The sequence below is a fragment of the Echinops telfairi genome, unplaced genomic scaffold (assembly GCF_000313985.2).
Source record: "Echinops telfairi isolate 266 unplaced genomic scaffold, ASM31398v2 ScPeMD7_655;HRSCAF=1070, whole genome shotgun sequence".
Lineage (NCBI taxonomy): Eukaryota > Metazoa > Chordata > Mammalia > Afrosoricida > Tenrecidae > Echinops > Echinops telfairi.
Genome location: NW_022104553.1, coordinates 35,351,689 through 35,369,525, shown reverse-complemented (window position 1 = coordinate 35,369,525; position 17,837 = coordinate 35,351,689). Strand labels below are relative to the sequence as shown.

At 38.6% G+C, this 17,837-nt stretch overlaps 1 protein-coding gene across 1 annotated transcript in view; it reads left to right on the top strand.

The window, feature by feature from the left end:
* UBA2 (ubiquitin like modifier activating enzyme 2) overlaps positions 1-17,837 on the top strand; it is a 48,502-nt gene that overhangs the window by 20,793 nt on the left and 9,872 nt on the right. The window contains exons 7-12 of the mRNA XM_004715824.2: positions 7,045-7,112; positions 7,718-7,839; positions 10,973-11,072; positions 12,304-12,470; positions 14,138-14,231; positions 14,317-14,429. Coding sequence (XP_004715881.1) covers positions 7,045-7,112; positions 7,718-7,839; positions 10,973-11,072; positions 12,304-12,470; positions 14,138-14,231; positions 14,317-14,429 — 664 coding nt within the window. The remainder of the gene's footprint in view (positions 1-7,044; positions 7,113-7,717; positions 7,840-10,972; positions 11,073-12,303; positions 12,471-14,137; positions 14,232-14,316; positions 14,430-17,837) is intronic.

Here is a 17,837-nt window from a genome sequence, read left to right as displayed (position 1 = left end):
AATTTAAAAATATTTTTTAATGAGTGAAAATAGTACATCTGGAACTTGTAGTTTCCAGTAGTAATTGGAAGAAAATTTACAGGCATTAATTAGAAAAGAACAAAGACTGACTATTCATGAGCTAAGGATCGAGCTTAAGTTAGAAAAAGAACCACAGACTACATACTGTCAATTAAAGAAATTGGGGTGAAAATATAGCCAAAAGTTGGATTGTTAAGTGAGAGAGAATAAATAAATACTGAGGGGAACATAATCTCAGCTCTAGCACATAATTAATTACAGCCATAACAAAGGGACAATGATACAAATGTTGGGGCGGTGAGGCGATTAGAACCCTAATCCATTGCTGGTGGGACTGTACAACCACTAAGGGATATGGTTTGGCATGTCCTCTAGGAACTTGAAATGGTGCTACTCTGGCCCAGCAGTTCATTTTTGTATCTTTGGTTTCTAATAAAAGAAATGTGCCAGCTATGTTTATTGTAGCATTATGAACCATCAGTACTGGAAAGGAAAAAAACTGCCTACGTACTTTGTACATACATAAAATATTAGAGAAACAGAACAATGGTGAATCTGTAAATGGTGTATATGGACATGGAGGGGGATACTGCTAAGTGAACAACAACAAACAAGAATTATCCCATTTTTATAAGAAAAGAATAGATAATATATCAAGAGATTAATGTTCACTGGTGATTATCATGGAGGGGAGAAGGGAAGCACTAAAGAATTTGACAGTATGGCAACAGCTCCAAGAATGACAACAAAATGAGTGTATGATCACATACAGTTGGGTATATGGCATAGAGGTATACAAGGAGGTACAATTACATACATACGTGAAACCAGATAAAAGTATTTCTCTATATATGCAAATACAGGTATTTGTGTACAGAGACTTCAATTCATTGAAGATACGATAAGGTACTCCTCAGATATAAGCAAGCACCTTCCAAGATTATGGGGGTTTTTGGTTTGAAAGTTTAGGACTGTGGTCTCATGGGACAACTCAAGTCAGTTTATATATAGAGAGAGCTAAATTCATGTTTTACTTCCTAGTGAAGTGAAGAGCATCTGAGGTGTTAAAAGCTGGTGAATGGCTATCTAAGACAGAATTAATCCGTCTACAGTGATTAGGAGCGAAAAGAGTAAGGTAACCCAAACAAAATAAACAAGTAGTTTATAAGGTTGATAGCCCAAACAAGCCATGACCTTATCTACGTGGAAATTAGAATTAGGTGGTCACAGTAGGCGGGAGAAAAATGTAGAACAAAATCACAATTCTTAGAAAGGGCCAGACTAACTGGACCAATTGAGACCAGTGGATTCCCTGAGACTATTGCTCTGGATATTCTTTAGACTGGATTCAAAACTATCCCCTAAGACCACCATTTAGCAGAATCAAGTAGCACACAAAAGTTACTTGTAAGTACGGTACTTTATTGAAAAAAATCAGCTCTATGAGACTATAAGGTCAATGTTGAAAGGAAAGAAAGATGAGGGCTCAGGGAAACTGAATTATTGGAAATGAACACCTAGAACACAATTAGAAGAAAAGGTTGGCACGTGGTGAAAATATGACTACTGTCAGCAAACACTGGGTGGAAATTGTCCGGTGGAAACTTGTGTAAACTTCCACCAAAAAACGGTAAAATACTAATGCATGCAAAGATGTTCTATATAGATGGAGAGGAGGCTGGTAGCATAAAATAGGCATGCTAACATATATAAAATGTTAATGAATTGGATAAATGTAATGAAAAGAAGCAACTCCTAAAGATTTAGAAAGCCTAGATAGTACTATACCTTAGTGAAAAAAAATTTTTTTAATCATTTTATTGGGGGCTTGTATAACTCATCACAATCCATACACACATCCATTGTGTCAAGCACATTTGTACATTTGTTGCCATCATCCTGAAAACATTTTCTTTCTACTTGAGCCCTTAGTATCAGCTCCTTATTTTTTTCACCTCCCTCCCCGCTTCCCCTTCCCTCATAAACCCTTGATAATTTATAAATTATTATTATGTCATATCTTACACTGTCCGATGTCGCCATTCACCCACTTTTCTGTTATCCATCCCCCAGGTAGGAGTTTATATATATATATCCTTGTAATCGGTTCCCCCTTTATACCTCACCTTCCCTCCACCCTCCTGGTAGCTCCACTCTCACCACTGGTCTTGAAGGGATCATCTGTCCTGGATTTCCTGTGTTTCCAGTTCTTATCTGTACCAGTGTACATCCTCCAGGATAGCCAGATTTGTAAAGTAGAATTGGGATCATGATAGTGGGGGGAAAGGAAGCATTTAGGAAGTAGAGGAAAGTTGTATGTTTCATCGTTGCTACACTGCACCCTGACTGGCTCATCTGTTCCCTGAGACCCTTCTGTAAGGGGAATGTCCAGTTTTGCCTACAGATGGGTCGTGGGTCCCCTATCTGCACTCCCCTTCATTCAGGATGATTTGAGTTTTTGTTTTCTGATGCCTGATACCTGATCCCTTCAACACCTGGTGTCCTTCTTCCATGCGTGCTTTGTTGCTTCTGAGCTAGATGGCCGCTTGTTTACCATCAAGCTTTTAAGACCCGAGATGCTATATCTTTTGATAGCCAGGCACCATCAGCTTTCTTCATCACTTTTGCTTATGCACCCGTTTGTCTTCACCTTAGTGAAATTTTAATCTGTAATTTAACTCTTCTAAATACAGTGCACCAAATCTATGTGGTTTTGTTAGTGATTTCTGCTAAACTCGCAAAGAATAGATCATTTTAATCTTCTATAATCTCATCAAGAGATAATAAAAGAAGGAAAATGCCTTAATTCCTAATATGAAGTTAGCATGTCTTTGATAGTGAAGGGCATCATGGCGTAGAAAATTATGATAGAAAGGAAAATTACAATTCAATCTTTCCTATAAAAATATAAGTGGAACCGTCTGTACAAAATACTAACTTACAAATGTACTGTCATACCAACAAAAATTTTCCTGGTCAAGTCATGTTTATTCCAGGAATGATTTAATATTAAGTAATCTATGTACATGATTCACTTCATTAAGAAATTAGAGAACTACATATATATAAAACCTAGATGTATGAAAAATATTTGATAACATTGAGCAAATACTTTTTCTTGGCAAAAGTTTTTAGTAGAGTAGCAGGAAAAGCAAACATTCTCAATCTTTTGTCTAAACCCCATGCTGTATTCAGATCACCATAATTTTTTATCTAATGTCCGTTTTCTGTCTTAGTATCCTATCAAAGATAGTGTACAGTGCACATCACATGTAATCATTAGGACTCTTTAGGCTCTGTTTGGCTTTAATAGTTTCTCACCCCTTTTTGTTTTTTGTTAATTTTTTGTTCTTTCTTTTTTTTAAAATGATTTTATTAGGGGCTCATACAACTCTTATGATCCATATATACATCAATTGTGTAAAGCACATTTGTACATTCATTGCTCTCATCATTCTCAAAACATTTGCTCTCCACTTAAGCTCCTGGCCCCAGCTCCTCATTTTTTCCCCTCCTTCCCCCTTCTTTGTTTTTGATGAATGAAACTTTTGAGAAGTACCAGTCAGGAATTTTGTTGATTGTCCCACTGTTAGAGTTTATTTGACACATTTTATAGAACTGGGGTTATAGGCTACATTGTGAAGAAGACTAGAAGAGCCATTTTCGTTCTGCCTACCAGTGGAATACGTGCTGTTGCTATGACTTATGATTGCTATTAGACTTGATTCTGTGGTTATTTTTAGGCTTTTCCATTGTAAATGTAATTTTTTTCTTTTCCTCCCCCCTTTAAAAAAAATCATTGTATTGGGGACTTGTCTAACTTTTATAACAATCCATACATACATCCATTGTGTCAAGCACATTTGTACATTTATTGCCCTCCTCATTCTCAAAACATTTGCTTTCTACTTGAGCTCTTGGTATCAGCTCCTCATTTTTTCCCCTCCACGCCCCCTCCCTTATGAGCCCTTGATAATTGATAAATTATTATTATTTTGTCATGTCTTACACTGTCTGACGTCTCCCTTCATCCACTTTTCTGTTGTCCGTCCCCCAAGGAGGAGATTATATGTAGATCCTTGTAATTAGTTCCCCCATTCTACCTCACCTTCCCTCCACCCTCCTGGTATCACCAGTGTGCATCCTCTGGCCTAGCCGGATTTGTAAGGCAGTGGGGGGGAAGGAAGCATTTAAGAACTAGAGGAAAGTTGTATGTTTAATCGTTGCTACACTGCACCCTGACTGGCTCGTGTCCTCCCTGCGACCCTTCTGTAAGGGAATGTCCAGTGGCCTACAGAAGGGCTTTGGGTCCCCACCCTGCACTCCCCCTCATTCACAATGATATGAGTTTTTGTTCTTTGATGCCTGATACCTGATCCCTCTGACACCTCGTGATCACACAGGCTGGTGTGCTTCTTCCATGCGGGCTTTGTTGCTTCTGAGCTTGATGGCCGCTTGTTTACCTTAAGCCTTTAAGACCCCAGATGCTATATCTTTCAATAACCAGGCACCATCAGCTTTCTTCACCACATTTGCTTATGCACCCATTTATTTTCAGTGATCGTGTCAGGAAGGTGAGCATCATGGAATGTCAGTTTACTAGAATAAAGTGTTCTTGCATTTAGGGAGTACTTAAGTGGAGGCCCAATATCCATCTGCTACTTTATACTAAACCTATAAATATATGCATATAGATCTGTTTCTTTCCTCTTTCTATACTGAGTAGCCCTGGTGGCTTGTGAATTATGTTGTGGACTACTAACATCAAGGTCTGCAGTTCAAAGTTAGTCACTCTATGGGAGATGGGTAAGGCTTTCTGGTCCCGTAAAGATTTATAGTCTTGGAACCCCTGTGTAGTGTCACTGTGAGTTGGAATTTACTCCATGCAGTGGGGTTTGATTTTTTTTTTTTTCATACTGTATATTGGGGAAGAATTCACCACTTGCAGCCCATACCTCAAGAATGGGGAATATTGACAGAAATTATTTGGAGATCTTCTGCATGGGAGATTTGCCTCATCTCCCCCATTCATTCATTTGTCCAATTTATTTATGTCAGTATGAACTCGAGTATTTTATATTTTGGCTTATAGTCCAATGCTACTTTATTTATCTTCATGTTAAAATAGTTCTAGCTTTGACCATTGGGGAGTTCATTATTGCCGTTGGCTCCTCTGCCCCTTTGACATAACCCCATCAGTGTGCTGTGATTTTGTTTGTTGAACACTTCTTTTCTTTCTGGCACTACAAGTTGCTTTAGCCTCATCTTGTCTATTTTCTGCCCCAGTCTTAGAACAGCTACCGTATGTTCTCGTGTGTAATCTGAGTTTTTCAGCACACTTTTAATGCAGTTTTTGTGGTAAAATGAGGTGCCTTGGTTGATATTTGGGTCGGCTTCTACTCGAGTCTATACAGAACTCCAAGGTTCCTTTTCATGGAAAATTCTGTAAAAACCTACATCCGCTTTAAACCCTTGGCTCCTCCTACCTGCTATCCAGTTAGTTAATGGAAGATTATTTTTAATGTAAAAGTTTTAAGTCCAACTTTAAGACAAGTGAATACTGACAATCTTGGGACTTTCCAGCCATGTCTTGTAAATTTATTGCTTCTCTGATTTAAAGGCATCAGGGGATTTTGGAAACTGACCAATTGAATCTAAAATGTATATGCAAGAGGGCTTTAGAGGAGCCCTTCTCTTATTGGAGAAGACTATGTTGGGAAGTCTTACTCTTGGAGGTGTCAAGAATACACCCTAAAAAAATACATGTGTTAGTGTAGTGTTGCAAAGACCATTGGGCCAGATTACAGATCTCAGAAGCAAAGCCTCATGTAAGAGGATAAATGATTGAGCTTATGTCATAGGTCACAGATAAAACAGGACCACTGGAACGATCTAAAAGTTAAGTCCAGATAGATTGTATAACTCAAACCTTGTAATAGGGGAAAGCATCTCGCTCTCCTTGAGGGTAGGAAATGGTTTCATAAGATTTTAAAAAGTGCTAACCATAAAAGAAAAGATCGTTAGATTCCATTATTAATATCTCCATTTAAAGATATCAAATGATTTCCCCCCATTTTATGGGGGAAAGTTTTTGCAGCATATAATCACGTAAATATTGTGATCCAGAATATATTCTTAAAATCACTAAGACAAAGAACCTGACCGAAGGAATAGGAACAAACATTTCATTAAAAACTTGCTTTATCTCCATTCAGAGTGAACCTATCTATCGGACAGAGTAGAGCTGCCTCCGTGTATTAAATCTGGAGAGGAAGTGAGTTGATTGGAACTTTAGTATGTTGTGGGAATGTAATTTGGTACAACCACAGCGGGGAAACAGCTGAGCATTTTCTTGTAAAATGTATCAAGAATTCCTGAGATCACAGATTTTTGGGTTGTGTGTTTTTTTGTTTTGTTGTTGATTTGTATTTTTAACTGTACAAAGGATTCCCTTAGGACAACTTTCTTGCCTAGTTGTTAGATAACTAGATTATAAAAAGAGGATTTCAATACATACATATTTATTTCTTAAAACTCTTCAGTGCAAAATAATATATTACTAGCACATTTAAAAAGTGTCTTAATTCACTGAGTTTCCTGAACCTAGAGCAGTTTCGGGACTTCATAGTTATTTAATAATAATGTTTGCTTAATAGCCAACTGTAGTTGTACTTTACTAATGTTGTTCTGGCATGTGAAGGTTATCCAAGTTGGAATGTAAAGGTAATTCACCTGTGTATTTGTCAAAATGTTAATTAACATAGTAAAACCTAGACGATGAGTGGAGTAATAAGCCTACTAAAATTGAGCCTGGCTTGTATTGTTATGGAAATTAAGATGCAAGTTGCCCCCTCCCCCCCCAAAATTACTATGATCCTTTAGCTTTTCAAAGTGAAATTTATCAATTTTCACTCCTAAGCTTTTCTTTGTTATCTTAAATTGCTTGTGAGGAAAATAGAAAAAATAACCACATGTTTAGAATATATTTTGTTCTGCATAATATTTACCATTCTTAAATTATAGCCAGTTGTTTGGGGAAGAAGATGCTGATCAAGAAGTATCTCCTGACAGAGCTGATCCTGAAGCTGCCTGTGAGTGAAATATTTAGAACGTTGTTTTCCTAGTGGTTGCCCCGTTCTTTACTAGTTTAATCTTGGTGGCTTAGAAGAAAGGGGAAAAAACTGCTATTGCTACATGCTCGATGGGAGTTCTGGGTAGTACAAACCATTAGTATACTCAACTGCTAACTGAAAGGTTGGGGGTTTGGGTATACCCAGGGAATATGTTCGAAGAAAGGTTTGCCAGCCATTGCAAAACAACCACCTTGACAGGTTTATTCATTTATGAGCCAGATAATATTACATGCCTCACATGTTACATAATTTTTAAAGCAGCATTTTAAATATTAAGCAGTTTCACTTTACTGGTGAAGCTATCAAGCTAGATAAAAATTGAATTCCTTAGGGTCATACATCTAGTCCGAATCTTAGTACAGGTCAATGCTTTGAATATGGATGCGATCTTCAGAAAGTTAGGTGGGGGGAAATGCTGATGATGTTCTTTTCATATCTTCTGAAACTTAGGATGTGTCATATAGATGCAGGTGATTTCCATGTCTGATCCTCTCCCCCACTCGACCCCCAAAGGTGACTGGGAACTTAGTTCCTTATTTTCTTGCAATTAAATTGTTTTGTAGGGGAGCCAATGGAAGCTGAAGCCAGAGCCAGAGCATCTAATGAAGATGGTGACATTAAACGTATTTCCACTAAGGAGTGGGCTAAATCAACTGGTTATGATCCAGTTAAACTTTTTACCAAGGTTTGCTTTAATTTAACTGTATTGTTTTAATTCTGTTGCAAAATAGAACGTGAAAGTGCGCTTTGCTTTTCCTTTCTATTCATGTGTATATTTATGTTCCTAATGCTGTAGATTGGTGTCAGGATAGGCAGGCTTTGAAATTTAGCACCAGTTTATTTATGGCCCCGGGGCCATCAAAAGTTTCATGGGAAAATACCATTTATCTTTTGATTCCATTTGTACTTAAACTTCTTGAAGCCCTTGCATATACAATCTTATCTTGGCTGTCTTATCTTACCTGCTGAACTTTGTTTTTCTCATAAGTGACTTTTGATTCCTGCTGCTGCTTGTCTTTACGCATCTCATTTCTGTTCTATTGAGGTGTTCTAAACCTATTGTGAATTCTTAAGCATTTTGCTTTCCTCTAGTGCAGCGGTTCCCAACCTGTGGGTTGAACAACGTTTTCACAGGGGTTGCCAGATTCATTACAGTAGCAAAATTACATTTATGAAGTAGCAACGGAAATAATTTTATGGTTGAGGACATCACCACAAGAAGGAACTGTATTAAAGGGTTGCGGCATTAGGAAGGTTGAGAACCACTGCTCTGGTGGGATCATTCGTCACCAGTATATATTAACTTGTCTGCTGAATATTTTTGGAGTAATGTACAAGGTTGTTTTAATGGAGTTTCTAATTATTGAGTCTTAGTTTATCACAGTAGGTTCTTGAAATTTTGTCAGCTCTCCTTGAATGGCTTAATCTGTTCTTGCCTCTTCATACAAGAAGATGGCTTTAAAGATATAGCAACAGGTTGAACTCAATTGAATGTAATTAACCTGTTAGGAGAATGTTTTCTTTTCACTGCAAAATCTTTGCTTGCTTGTTTCCATTTCTTTTGTTGGGGAAAACTCTTTATCAGTTAAGGCTAGCTCTACATCCAGATTTTTTATTGGGTGGGGGGCCACACGGTGTCACTGTATACCTTATTCTCTCAGAAGCGTTTGTTGCCACATCTGTCCCAAACCTAGAGTCCCTCCTTTCTTGGTTCTTTCTGCCTGGTTTCAGATGAGTCCTATGCTCCTAACCAAAAGTAGCCTTTTGCTTCCTTTAGCTTATACTTAATTCCTTTTCTCAGTAACAAATCATGGTCTGGCTCGTCGTCTTTTTCCTGGAAAATAGTTTCTGTTTGATTATATATGAAAATACACTATCCTCTGTTAGGGATTAAAAACCAAACCCACTTCTGTGGATTCGATTCCAACTCATAAGGACTCTAAGACTTTGCATCTTTATAAGAGTACGTAGCCCTATCTTTCTCCCAGGTATCAGCTGGTAGGCTTGACTACTGACTTTAACAGCGCAATAACTGACATAGCTCCACAAGGGCTCCTTCTGTAACGGACAGTGGTAATATTTCCCAAACTAGGCTCCTTAAATCTGTTTCATTCCAATTTGCGCAACATTTGAATGATTGATAATCTGAAGTACACCACCAGTCCATTATTCAGCAGGTAATTTTAAGCACCTACTGTGCTTGTCTGTACCACTGTACATGCTGTGGTCTAGCCGGATTTGTGAGATAGAATTGGGGTCATGATAGTGGGGGGAAGGAAGCATTAAAGAACTGGAGGAGAGTTGTATGTTTCATCGGTGCTAATCTGCACCCTTATTGGCTCGTCTCTTCCTTATGACCCTTCTATAGGGGGATGTCCAATTGTCTGCAGATGGGCTTTGGGTCTCCTCTCCACTCCACACTCTCACATTGATAGGATTTTTTTTGTTCTGGGTGAGTCAGTCAGTTTTCATTTAAGCAATTGATGCACAGTTCCCACAGTGTGGCTGTACTCTTGCTGCTTTCCCAGGCCCACCTGCCCTGTTTTGCTGCCCTTCCCTGCCTTAGGGGCCTTGTTTCTAGGCAAATGGCGCCCTTTAGGTTTCGTATGATTGGCTATTCTGAGAAGCACGTTCCTCACAAACATTACTGTTCACCGTGTAGGCTTGTAATTTTGGATCTTTCCCAGGTTTATATGTCTGGGGGGTTTCACCAGTGTCTCAAACCAGTAAATTTGTGGTCACCTTAAGGTTTTGAATTTAGTTCTTGATTACAGAATGGTCAGTAGTGGCAATAAAGAACCATCTAGTACTTGTGGTTTCAGGTTAGTGGACACTTACATTCATGTGGTCCAGTAGCCCCCTCACTTTGTTTCCTCAAGTTTCCACTCCTCTTTGCTCTGGACTGGGAGCGACTGATAACTTTATCTTGGTTGGCTGCGGTACCACCCCAGTCACTCATCATCACAGTAGGCGACAGGACATTGTCATTGTGAACTGTGGTACACTGGTTGATTCAGCTGACCCCAGCTGTGGAGGTTTTGATAACTGATATCTATAGGTTTGGTGCTTGTATTCCATTTTTAATCTTTTTTGTTGAAAATACAAAGTAGAACATGTTAGGTTCAAAGAAGTCGTGGGAAAATTCCATTATCTCTTAATTCCAGTTTTTTCTGTGAACTTTTTGAAGGTCCATTGAGCACCAATTTAACCATTTTTGCATGTACAATTCTTAAAAGTTAAGCTGTGTTTATTACTGGGTGGGGGGTTGGTGTTGGTGTCTTTTTTTAGCGTAGATTTATATGATTGTGGTTCACTTTGATCTTTGGAGCTTTATGATTTGGAGGAAAGCAGAGCCAGTGAGCCCAGGTTAGCATTTCCCTATCTGCCTATCCAATATCACCTCTGCTTTTAACTGTTGTAAACCTAGAGGACATTTTCTCTTAAGGAAGGTTAACTTAAAAAAATTTTTTTTAAATAAAATCTGCTATCATATATTATAGGGAGCCCTGGTAGCGTAGTTGGCTTCCTAACTGCCATGCCAGCAGTTCAAAAACACAAACTGAGCTTTGAGAGACAGGTGAGGCTTTCAATTCCTATATAGTTATAGTCTCAGAAACCCACAGGAGCAGATCGAGGTTAGCAATTCAGATCATAAGCACTGACACCAGGATGCGTGTGCACGCACACACACACCATGTTTATCTTTCAGTTATTTCAAAGTATTTATGACAAAACAGCATCAAAATGCTGGATATTATTACCATAGGAACTGTAGGCTTCGTGGGATTTAATCTTTTTTTTTTTTCTTTCTTCTTAAGCTCTTTAAAGATGATATTAGGTACCTGTTGACTATGGACAAGCTATGGAGGAAAAGGAAACCGCCAGTTCCACTCGACTGGGCTGAAGTACAAAGTCAAGGTAAAGAAAGGAGGGTGCATTTTAGTTTTGAGATACTTTAACTAAAATCCTTCACCTGAAGTCTTTAAATGACCCTGTTATGTCTTGAAAATGCCATTTGTTGATGGTAAGAAATTCAAATAACTCAGAAATGCGAAGCAAGAAAATCACTTTTAAGATGTATCACTTAGAAAAATGGAAGCATTTTAGGGAACATTCTAGTAAGTTGACTGTGGACAAGCACAGTCAGCCATGCATACACTTTATATTAAATCACATCGTTTATGTACTCTTAACTTACTTGTTTCAGATCTATATTTATTTAACTAGTTCTTTATTGGTTAATGGTTGTTTCGAACTTTCCCTGAAATGCAGTGCTCCAATAGGTTCATACATTTCTACCCTTGTGTGATTATTTTTATAAGATTAATTTAAAAACACATCGTTTTAAATGGGAGGGTGCCATATTGTAATACTGACGGCACCATTATCCCATTTCCTCTCAGCACATCTATCTCACCTTTATCTGTAAGGTATTGCATTTAATTTGTGCACAGCACAACTTCTGACCTAGAGGTTACAGGATCCCTGGGGAGCTGGGGTTGTCATGTCCATTAGGAATAGTTCTAGATGATGTGGGATACTGAACTTATAGACCCATTTACGTACAATAGATAGTCCACATCCACAGGTTCTGCATCCATCCACTCAATCAACCCTTGATGAGAGCGGGAGCGTGGGGAAAGCAATTAAAGGGTCAAAGTAATCCTCAAAAGCTAAGCGGGAGCTTCAAGTGCTATGTAGACAGTATCTGCATTGTACCAGGTACTGTAATTCATTTAGAAATGGCTTACAGTAAATGAGAAGATGTATTTAGGTTATTTAGCAAAAACCATGCTATTTTATAGGGTATTTGAGCATCTGTGGAGTTATGCGGGGGCTATCCTGGAACCAGTCTCCCAGCAGATAGTAGCTTCCATTCAATGCGTGTCATGTGCTAGACATAATAATACTTCCCTTGTATAGATCATGTTCCTTGAAACCACCAGTAAACTTAAAAGGTGTCCTTGTACTTTTTTCTATCTCAGCTCTAGTAATTAATTCTTGTACAGATATTTGTAGTGATGGTTATTTTCACAGATGTTATTTTGTTTCACCTTTTTAAAAAGAATATTGGGCAAGTATTGAATTTGTTAAATGTAACACAGTAAAGGAGTGGTGTTTAATAGTAAAACTTACAATATTTCCTTAGGTGAAGAAACCAATGCGTCTGATCAACAAAATGAACCCCAGTTAGGTTTGAAAGACCAGCAGGTTCTAGATGTAAAGAGCTATGCAAGTCTTTTTTCCAAAAGCATTGAGACTTTGAGAGTGCATTTAGCCGAAAAAGGGGATGGAGCTGAGCTCATATGGGACAAGGTTGGTTTTGATAATCCCTGAAATTACCTACATGTCAAATATATGTTTTACTTATTCAGTTGTGATTGTTGCTAGAATTTTTTGCACATTTATTCTATCAGATTTTGAAAGATATGTTACATTTTGCTTGGATATTTTTCTTTTCTAGTGATTCAGACTATAGGATGAATTCACACAATATTGTTAAAACTTCATTTTAGATTCTAGTGTCTGTCGCTGCCTGGTCAAATATGTTGACTGGACAAGTGTCAACTTATTGGAGTAAATGTTTCATCAATTTAAGAGAATAGACTTGTTTATCTGATAAAGTTTTGTGTTTTCCTGTAAAAATACAAATTTGTCGTGGGTTTTAGAGGGAAAGAAAGCTGGTCACTTTTAGAAACCCATGGAACTTGGTTGAATCAGAAATAAAATGAAGCTGGTAAATGTAGATCCTTGAAGGATAGATCTTTTGAGTCATTAAGAAGTAATCTTCACACAGGGCTAAGTAAAGATACTCAGACTAGGAGTTGTTAATTCTGTGAGTGATGGATATGATTAGTCAACTGCCTGGGGAAATACCTAGTGGGTACTATATTCTGACCACAGCCTTACAAGATGTGGATATCATGTTGGCTGTTTAAGAAGTTAAGGAATTTGGGTTCCGGGAGATTATGGTTTACTAGAGGTTGCACAACCAGCCAGCGAGTATCCATAAACAAGCCCATCCAATCAATATTTCTTACATGTTGTAGCACTTTTGAATTCTGGTCTGCTAGCATGAGAGGTGTATTTAAAAGGAGTTTGGAGGAAAACCATTGTTTTCAGGCTGATGCTTATTCATAACAACCTTGTAGGGCAAAGTAGAACTGTCACTAGTGTTTCCAAGGTTGAAAATCTTGATGGAAGCAGCTGGTGGCTTTGAACCACTGACTTCTTGGCAAGCAGTCAAATGCTTAAACTATTTGTGCCACCAGTGCTCCTTGACTTTGCAGAAGGGGAAGCCAGATGGCAAGATTTGGGGAAGGGCCTGTGTCTGATGGCTGGAGGTGTATGTTCTGTTAGTGGCACAATGGTTAAATGTTCAGCCACCAACCGAAAGATTGGGGTTTCAAAGTCCCCAGCCACGTCATAGGAGAAAAGACCTGGCTATTGTAAGGGTTAGACCCTAGAAAGCCCTATGTTCTAATCTGTCATATGGTGTGCTATGAGTCAGAATCTACTCTTTGCACATAACAGTTCTGCTAATCAACTCAAGTACTCCAGGATTTTCTGAAGCTCTTATCAGATAGCTTCCTCAAAGCATTCTGTATCTCCTTGCTTGGATTCTGTGTCAAGCTGCCTTCTCATTGCTGACTGATAACTAAAAGAGAATGGCCATTTTCATTGAATTGAATTGGTGCATTTGGTTAAGTAGGTATGATTTCTTGGAAGCCTGATGGGCTCTGGGTGTTCCTGATGATGAACTCCATCTCACGGCCAGAGAAGCTGATGTGAGGGCCTCCCCGCACTCATTGAGCGTCTCAATCTGTTGTAAGGCCAGCCTGCCCCACTTCTCCGCCTCAGCTTTCTCATGTTCTAGTTGACTAATATTGGAAGAAGCATGGTGAAAGTACTCTGAAAGTAGTATTTCACTAGAGTGGTGAATCTGTGGGGAGAAACTTGTTAAATGTTTAATCTATTGCCAGGATGACCCATCTGCAATGGATTTTGTCACCTCTGCTGCAAACCTCAGGATGCATATTTTCAGTATGAATATGAAGAGCAGATTTGATATAAAGTGTAAGTTCTTTCATATGTGAATTATGTCATCTAAACGTCAAAATTGTTTTCTTTTTGTAAGAGTGATTTATTTTTCCCCCCTCAGCAATGGCAGGGAATATCATTCCTGCTATCGCTACAACTAATGCAGTGATTGCTGGATTGATAGTGTTAGAAGGTTTGAAGATTCTATCAGGAAAAATAGACCAATGTAGAACAGTGAGTATTCCATTTACATATTTTAATCAAGCCTTTAAAAAAAAGTTAAAATCACTTTAAATAGATTGTTTTAAGTATTAAAATGATAAAATTAGTTGAAAGCAATGGAAAAATAGTTCTTCCATAATCTTGGGGGGAGTGCATGTTAAAATAAGCATTCAACCTCAGGATGACATCGAAAAAGAAAGAAAGCATGCTTGTTTCTCTTAGTTTTGCTGGGCAAATGGTAGCAAAGGCTTAATTTACCCCCACCCTATCCACCTGCACCAAATTCTTGGATTAATTTATTCTATTTACTAATTACTTACTATCACTTTTTTGGTCATAGTTTCCTTGTGTCTCATCATAATTCTAATCCTTAATATTAAAAGTTATTTTTCTATTCTTTGATAATTTAAGTTAATGCCTTAAATCTATATATGGAGTTTACCATCGTTTCTGCTGTCTCTGAGGGTGACCTGTTGTGTGTTGTGTGGTTGTATTTTGTGGGTTTGGTTTTTTTTCAGGCGGGGATATTAATGTCAGCTAATTTTTTAACGGATTGATTGAAATGGTGAAGATGTTCTTCAAAGAGGATTTATATTTATATCTAGGTTACGTTCCTATTACTAATCTGGGGGCATTTAAAGAATTTTTGTTTTAGGGTTTTTAAAAAAAATTCATATACAACCCATAAGGAGTTCTAGTGGCACAAGCCGTTGGTTCAAACCTCCCAGCTGCTCCACAGGAGAACAATAGGATTGTCTGCTCCTGGGATGGTTTATAGTCTTGGAGACCCTGTATAGATAGGTCACTGAGTTGAGATTGGTTGGTGTCAGTAATTTGGATTTTTTAATATATAGCCCATATAAAGTACCTTTCATCTCACAAACAGTGTTAGTTTCAGACTTGTTAAAGTACCGACTGCTCCCTATAACAGGCTTTGGATACTTTTTTTTTTTTGCCAGCTCAATAATTATATGTCAACTTCATTTCCTTTACATTCGTATATTAATGACAAGATAGCTGAATAGTTAGCTTCAGTATTAATAGTGTAAGCAATTGTTTTCATTACTGTTGATTTAGCACACTTGCATGAAGCCCCAGATAAAATAAAACCTTCAATCCTTCATTGTAGCCTGCTTATCTTGTATAGTTCTCCCTACCCACCACCCTCCCTTGCCAGACTACTAGTATCCAAGTGGGCTTTTCCCAAGATAGCTCTTTTAGCTTGGAATCCATGGTCCCCTTTAGAATGAATTCATTTAGCAGAAACCCCTCGGCATGATCATCACAAGATGAGGTTTCTTATGTTAACTTCTACTCTTCCTTAACAGCTTCATTGAGGTACAATTCACATACCATACAATTTACCCATTTAAAGTATAGCTGTACATTATTTAACATCCACAATCCAGTCTGTGAAGTAGGATGTTCAGCGATTTGGACATTTTGCTATGACTGCATCATATACGTGGGAAGGTGTATAGGATAGTCACCAGGCAGGCCCAAGACTCGCTGCTGCACCCAAGCAAAGGAACTAAACTTTGGTTCCTCTGTGGTCGCTGTCCAAAGTCAAGAAGTCATACTCATTTCTGCCTACCTCTTTGCCCCACCTCAGGGAGCTGTGCACTTGGCCAGTCCAGTGACAAACACACACACACCCACACCCAAGCGCGCAAGCGCGTACACACACCCTTCCCGACCAGTTGCCTTCCCTTTCCCTGTTCTCACCACCTCTGCAGTTCAGAAGTTCAGCAGCCATTGTGGGAAGAGCTGTGGGCTCAGGACCCACACATAATGTGCTGGTCACTGGAGTTCAGTGAGGCCGCAGCCTGGGTGGTTCTGGTAGTGACGGAGAAGTCCTGAGATGTGCAGCATGAAATAGGAAGTACAATAGGCACCCCAAGCCCCGCTCTACCATCCCAGGGTCACACTGGACGCGGCACCTGGAGAACTAGTGAGAAAACAGATCGATCTCCTTATCTGTATAGATATTAAGCAACACCTTTTTTTGTGGCTCTAGTTAGTACAGTCACAGAATGTTGTAGCCATCACCACAGTCCATTTTAGAGCATTTTCATATCCTGAAAAGATAGCTGATAGTCCTTGGTTATCATGCCCACAACTTACTTGTGCTCTCAGCCATGGGTAACAAGTAATGTACTGTAGAGCAGAACATTTCATATACATCCAAGAGTATTGCTGCAAAATGATAGAAACCTTTATTAGAGAAAAATACCAAAATGTGTGAGCCTATTTCTCAACTTGTATTTAAGTCTAAACTTTTGTTTATACAGTAAAAGTGGCCATTTTGGTATACTGTAGAGACATAAATTCTGTTTCTTTCAATGTTTTCTGGGTTTGGAGAACAAAAAGTTTGAAGAAGCAATATTAGGGCTGTGGAATGGATGGGATGGGATTTGCCAGTGAAATTCATGTAGGACAGCCCTTGCTCACCTTGAAGAATGAGCAGGTTCAGTGTCATGAAAGGGAAGCATGTGCCTTGATACAACTTTCCTGGCCTTTTCCTCGCCGGTGTTTATTACAACATCTCCCATGATTGTTCTGTTTGTCAGTAAAACCTATCAAATGGACTCCTCTGGAGTCACCAAAACTTAGTTGCCATAACCTGAGCTGACTTGTCTGCCTGGAATTTAACTGGCCCTGAAGAGCCCAGTGGAAATCACTTTTTTGGTTTGACGTAGCTTTGAAAGCACCTTAAGGAGACTAAGACAAGTGTATTACTGAGAGAACTTGTCGGCAGCCATCCACTGATGACAGACATTTTTGTTTGGAATGAGCCATATGTGAAGTAGACCCCTAATAGTGCCTTTTTTACCCTTGTAGCATCATACAATGTATTTTTTGTGTGTTTGAATCTGGCTAGTGTTCTTTAGACTTTGTAGTATGAGGTTTGGATCTGCCATAATTGCAGTTTAAGTGAAGGTTTTATGTTTTTTTTTGGACTTGTTTGGATTATTTATATAATTGTTTGGATTATTTATATAATCATAGTAACAATTACCATCAGTTATCAGAAAATTCTAAAAGAAAGGCAGTCGCGTGACTTCTAAGCTTTTGTTAAAGCATTATCATTGTTTGATCTGGTCAGGAGGTTGGCTTAATAATTACTAATAGGAGGAAGGCCATTCAGAAGTAAAGATCTACCGATGGTACCAGAAAGTAGTATAAGTAGGGCCTTACAAAAAAGCAAACAAAACTCACTGTTCCAATTCAAGCACCTGTAGATAGGGTTTCAAGACAAAACCTTTACAGGTACAGACAGCCTCATCTTTCTCCCACAGAGCAGCTGGTGTGTTCGAACCACCAACCTTGGAGTTAATAGGCAAATGCCTAACTCACGATTCCACGAGGGCTCCTTATGACTAGACCTTTACTTATACTAGATTAGCTTGCAAAAGAGTC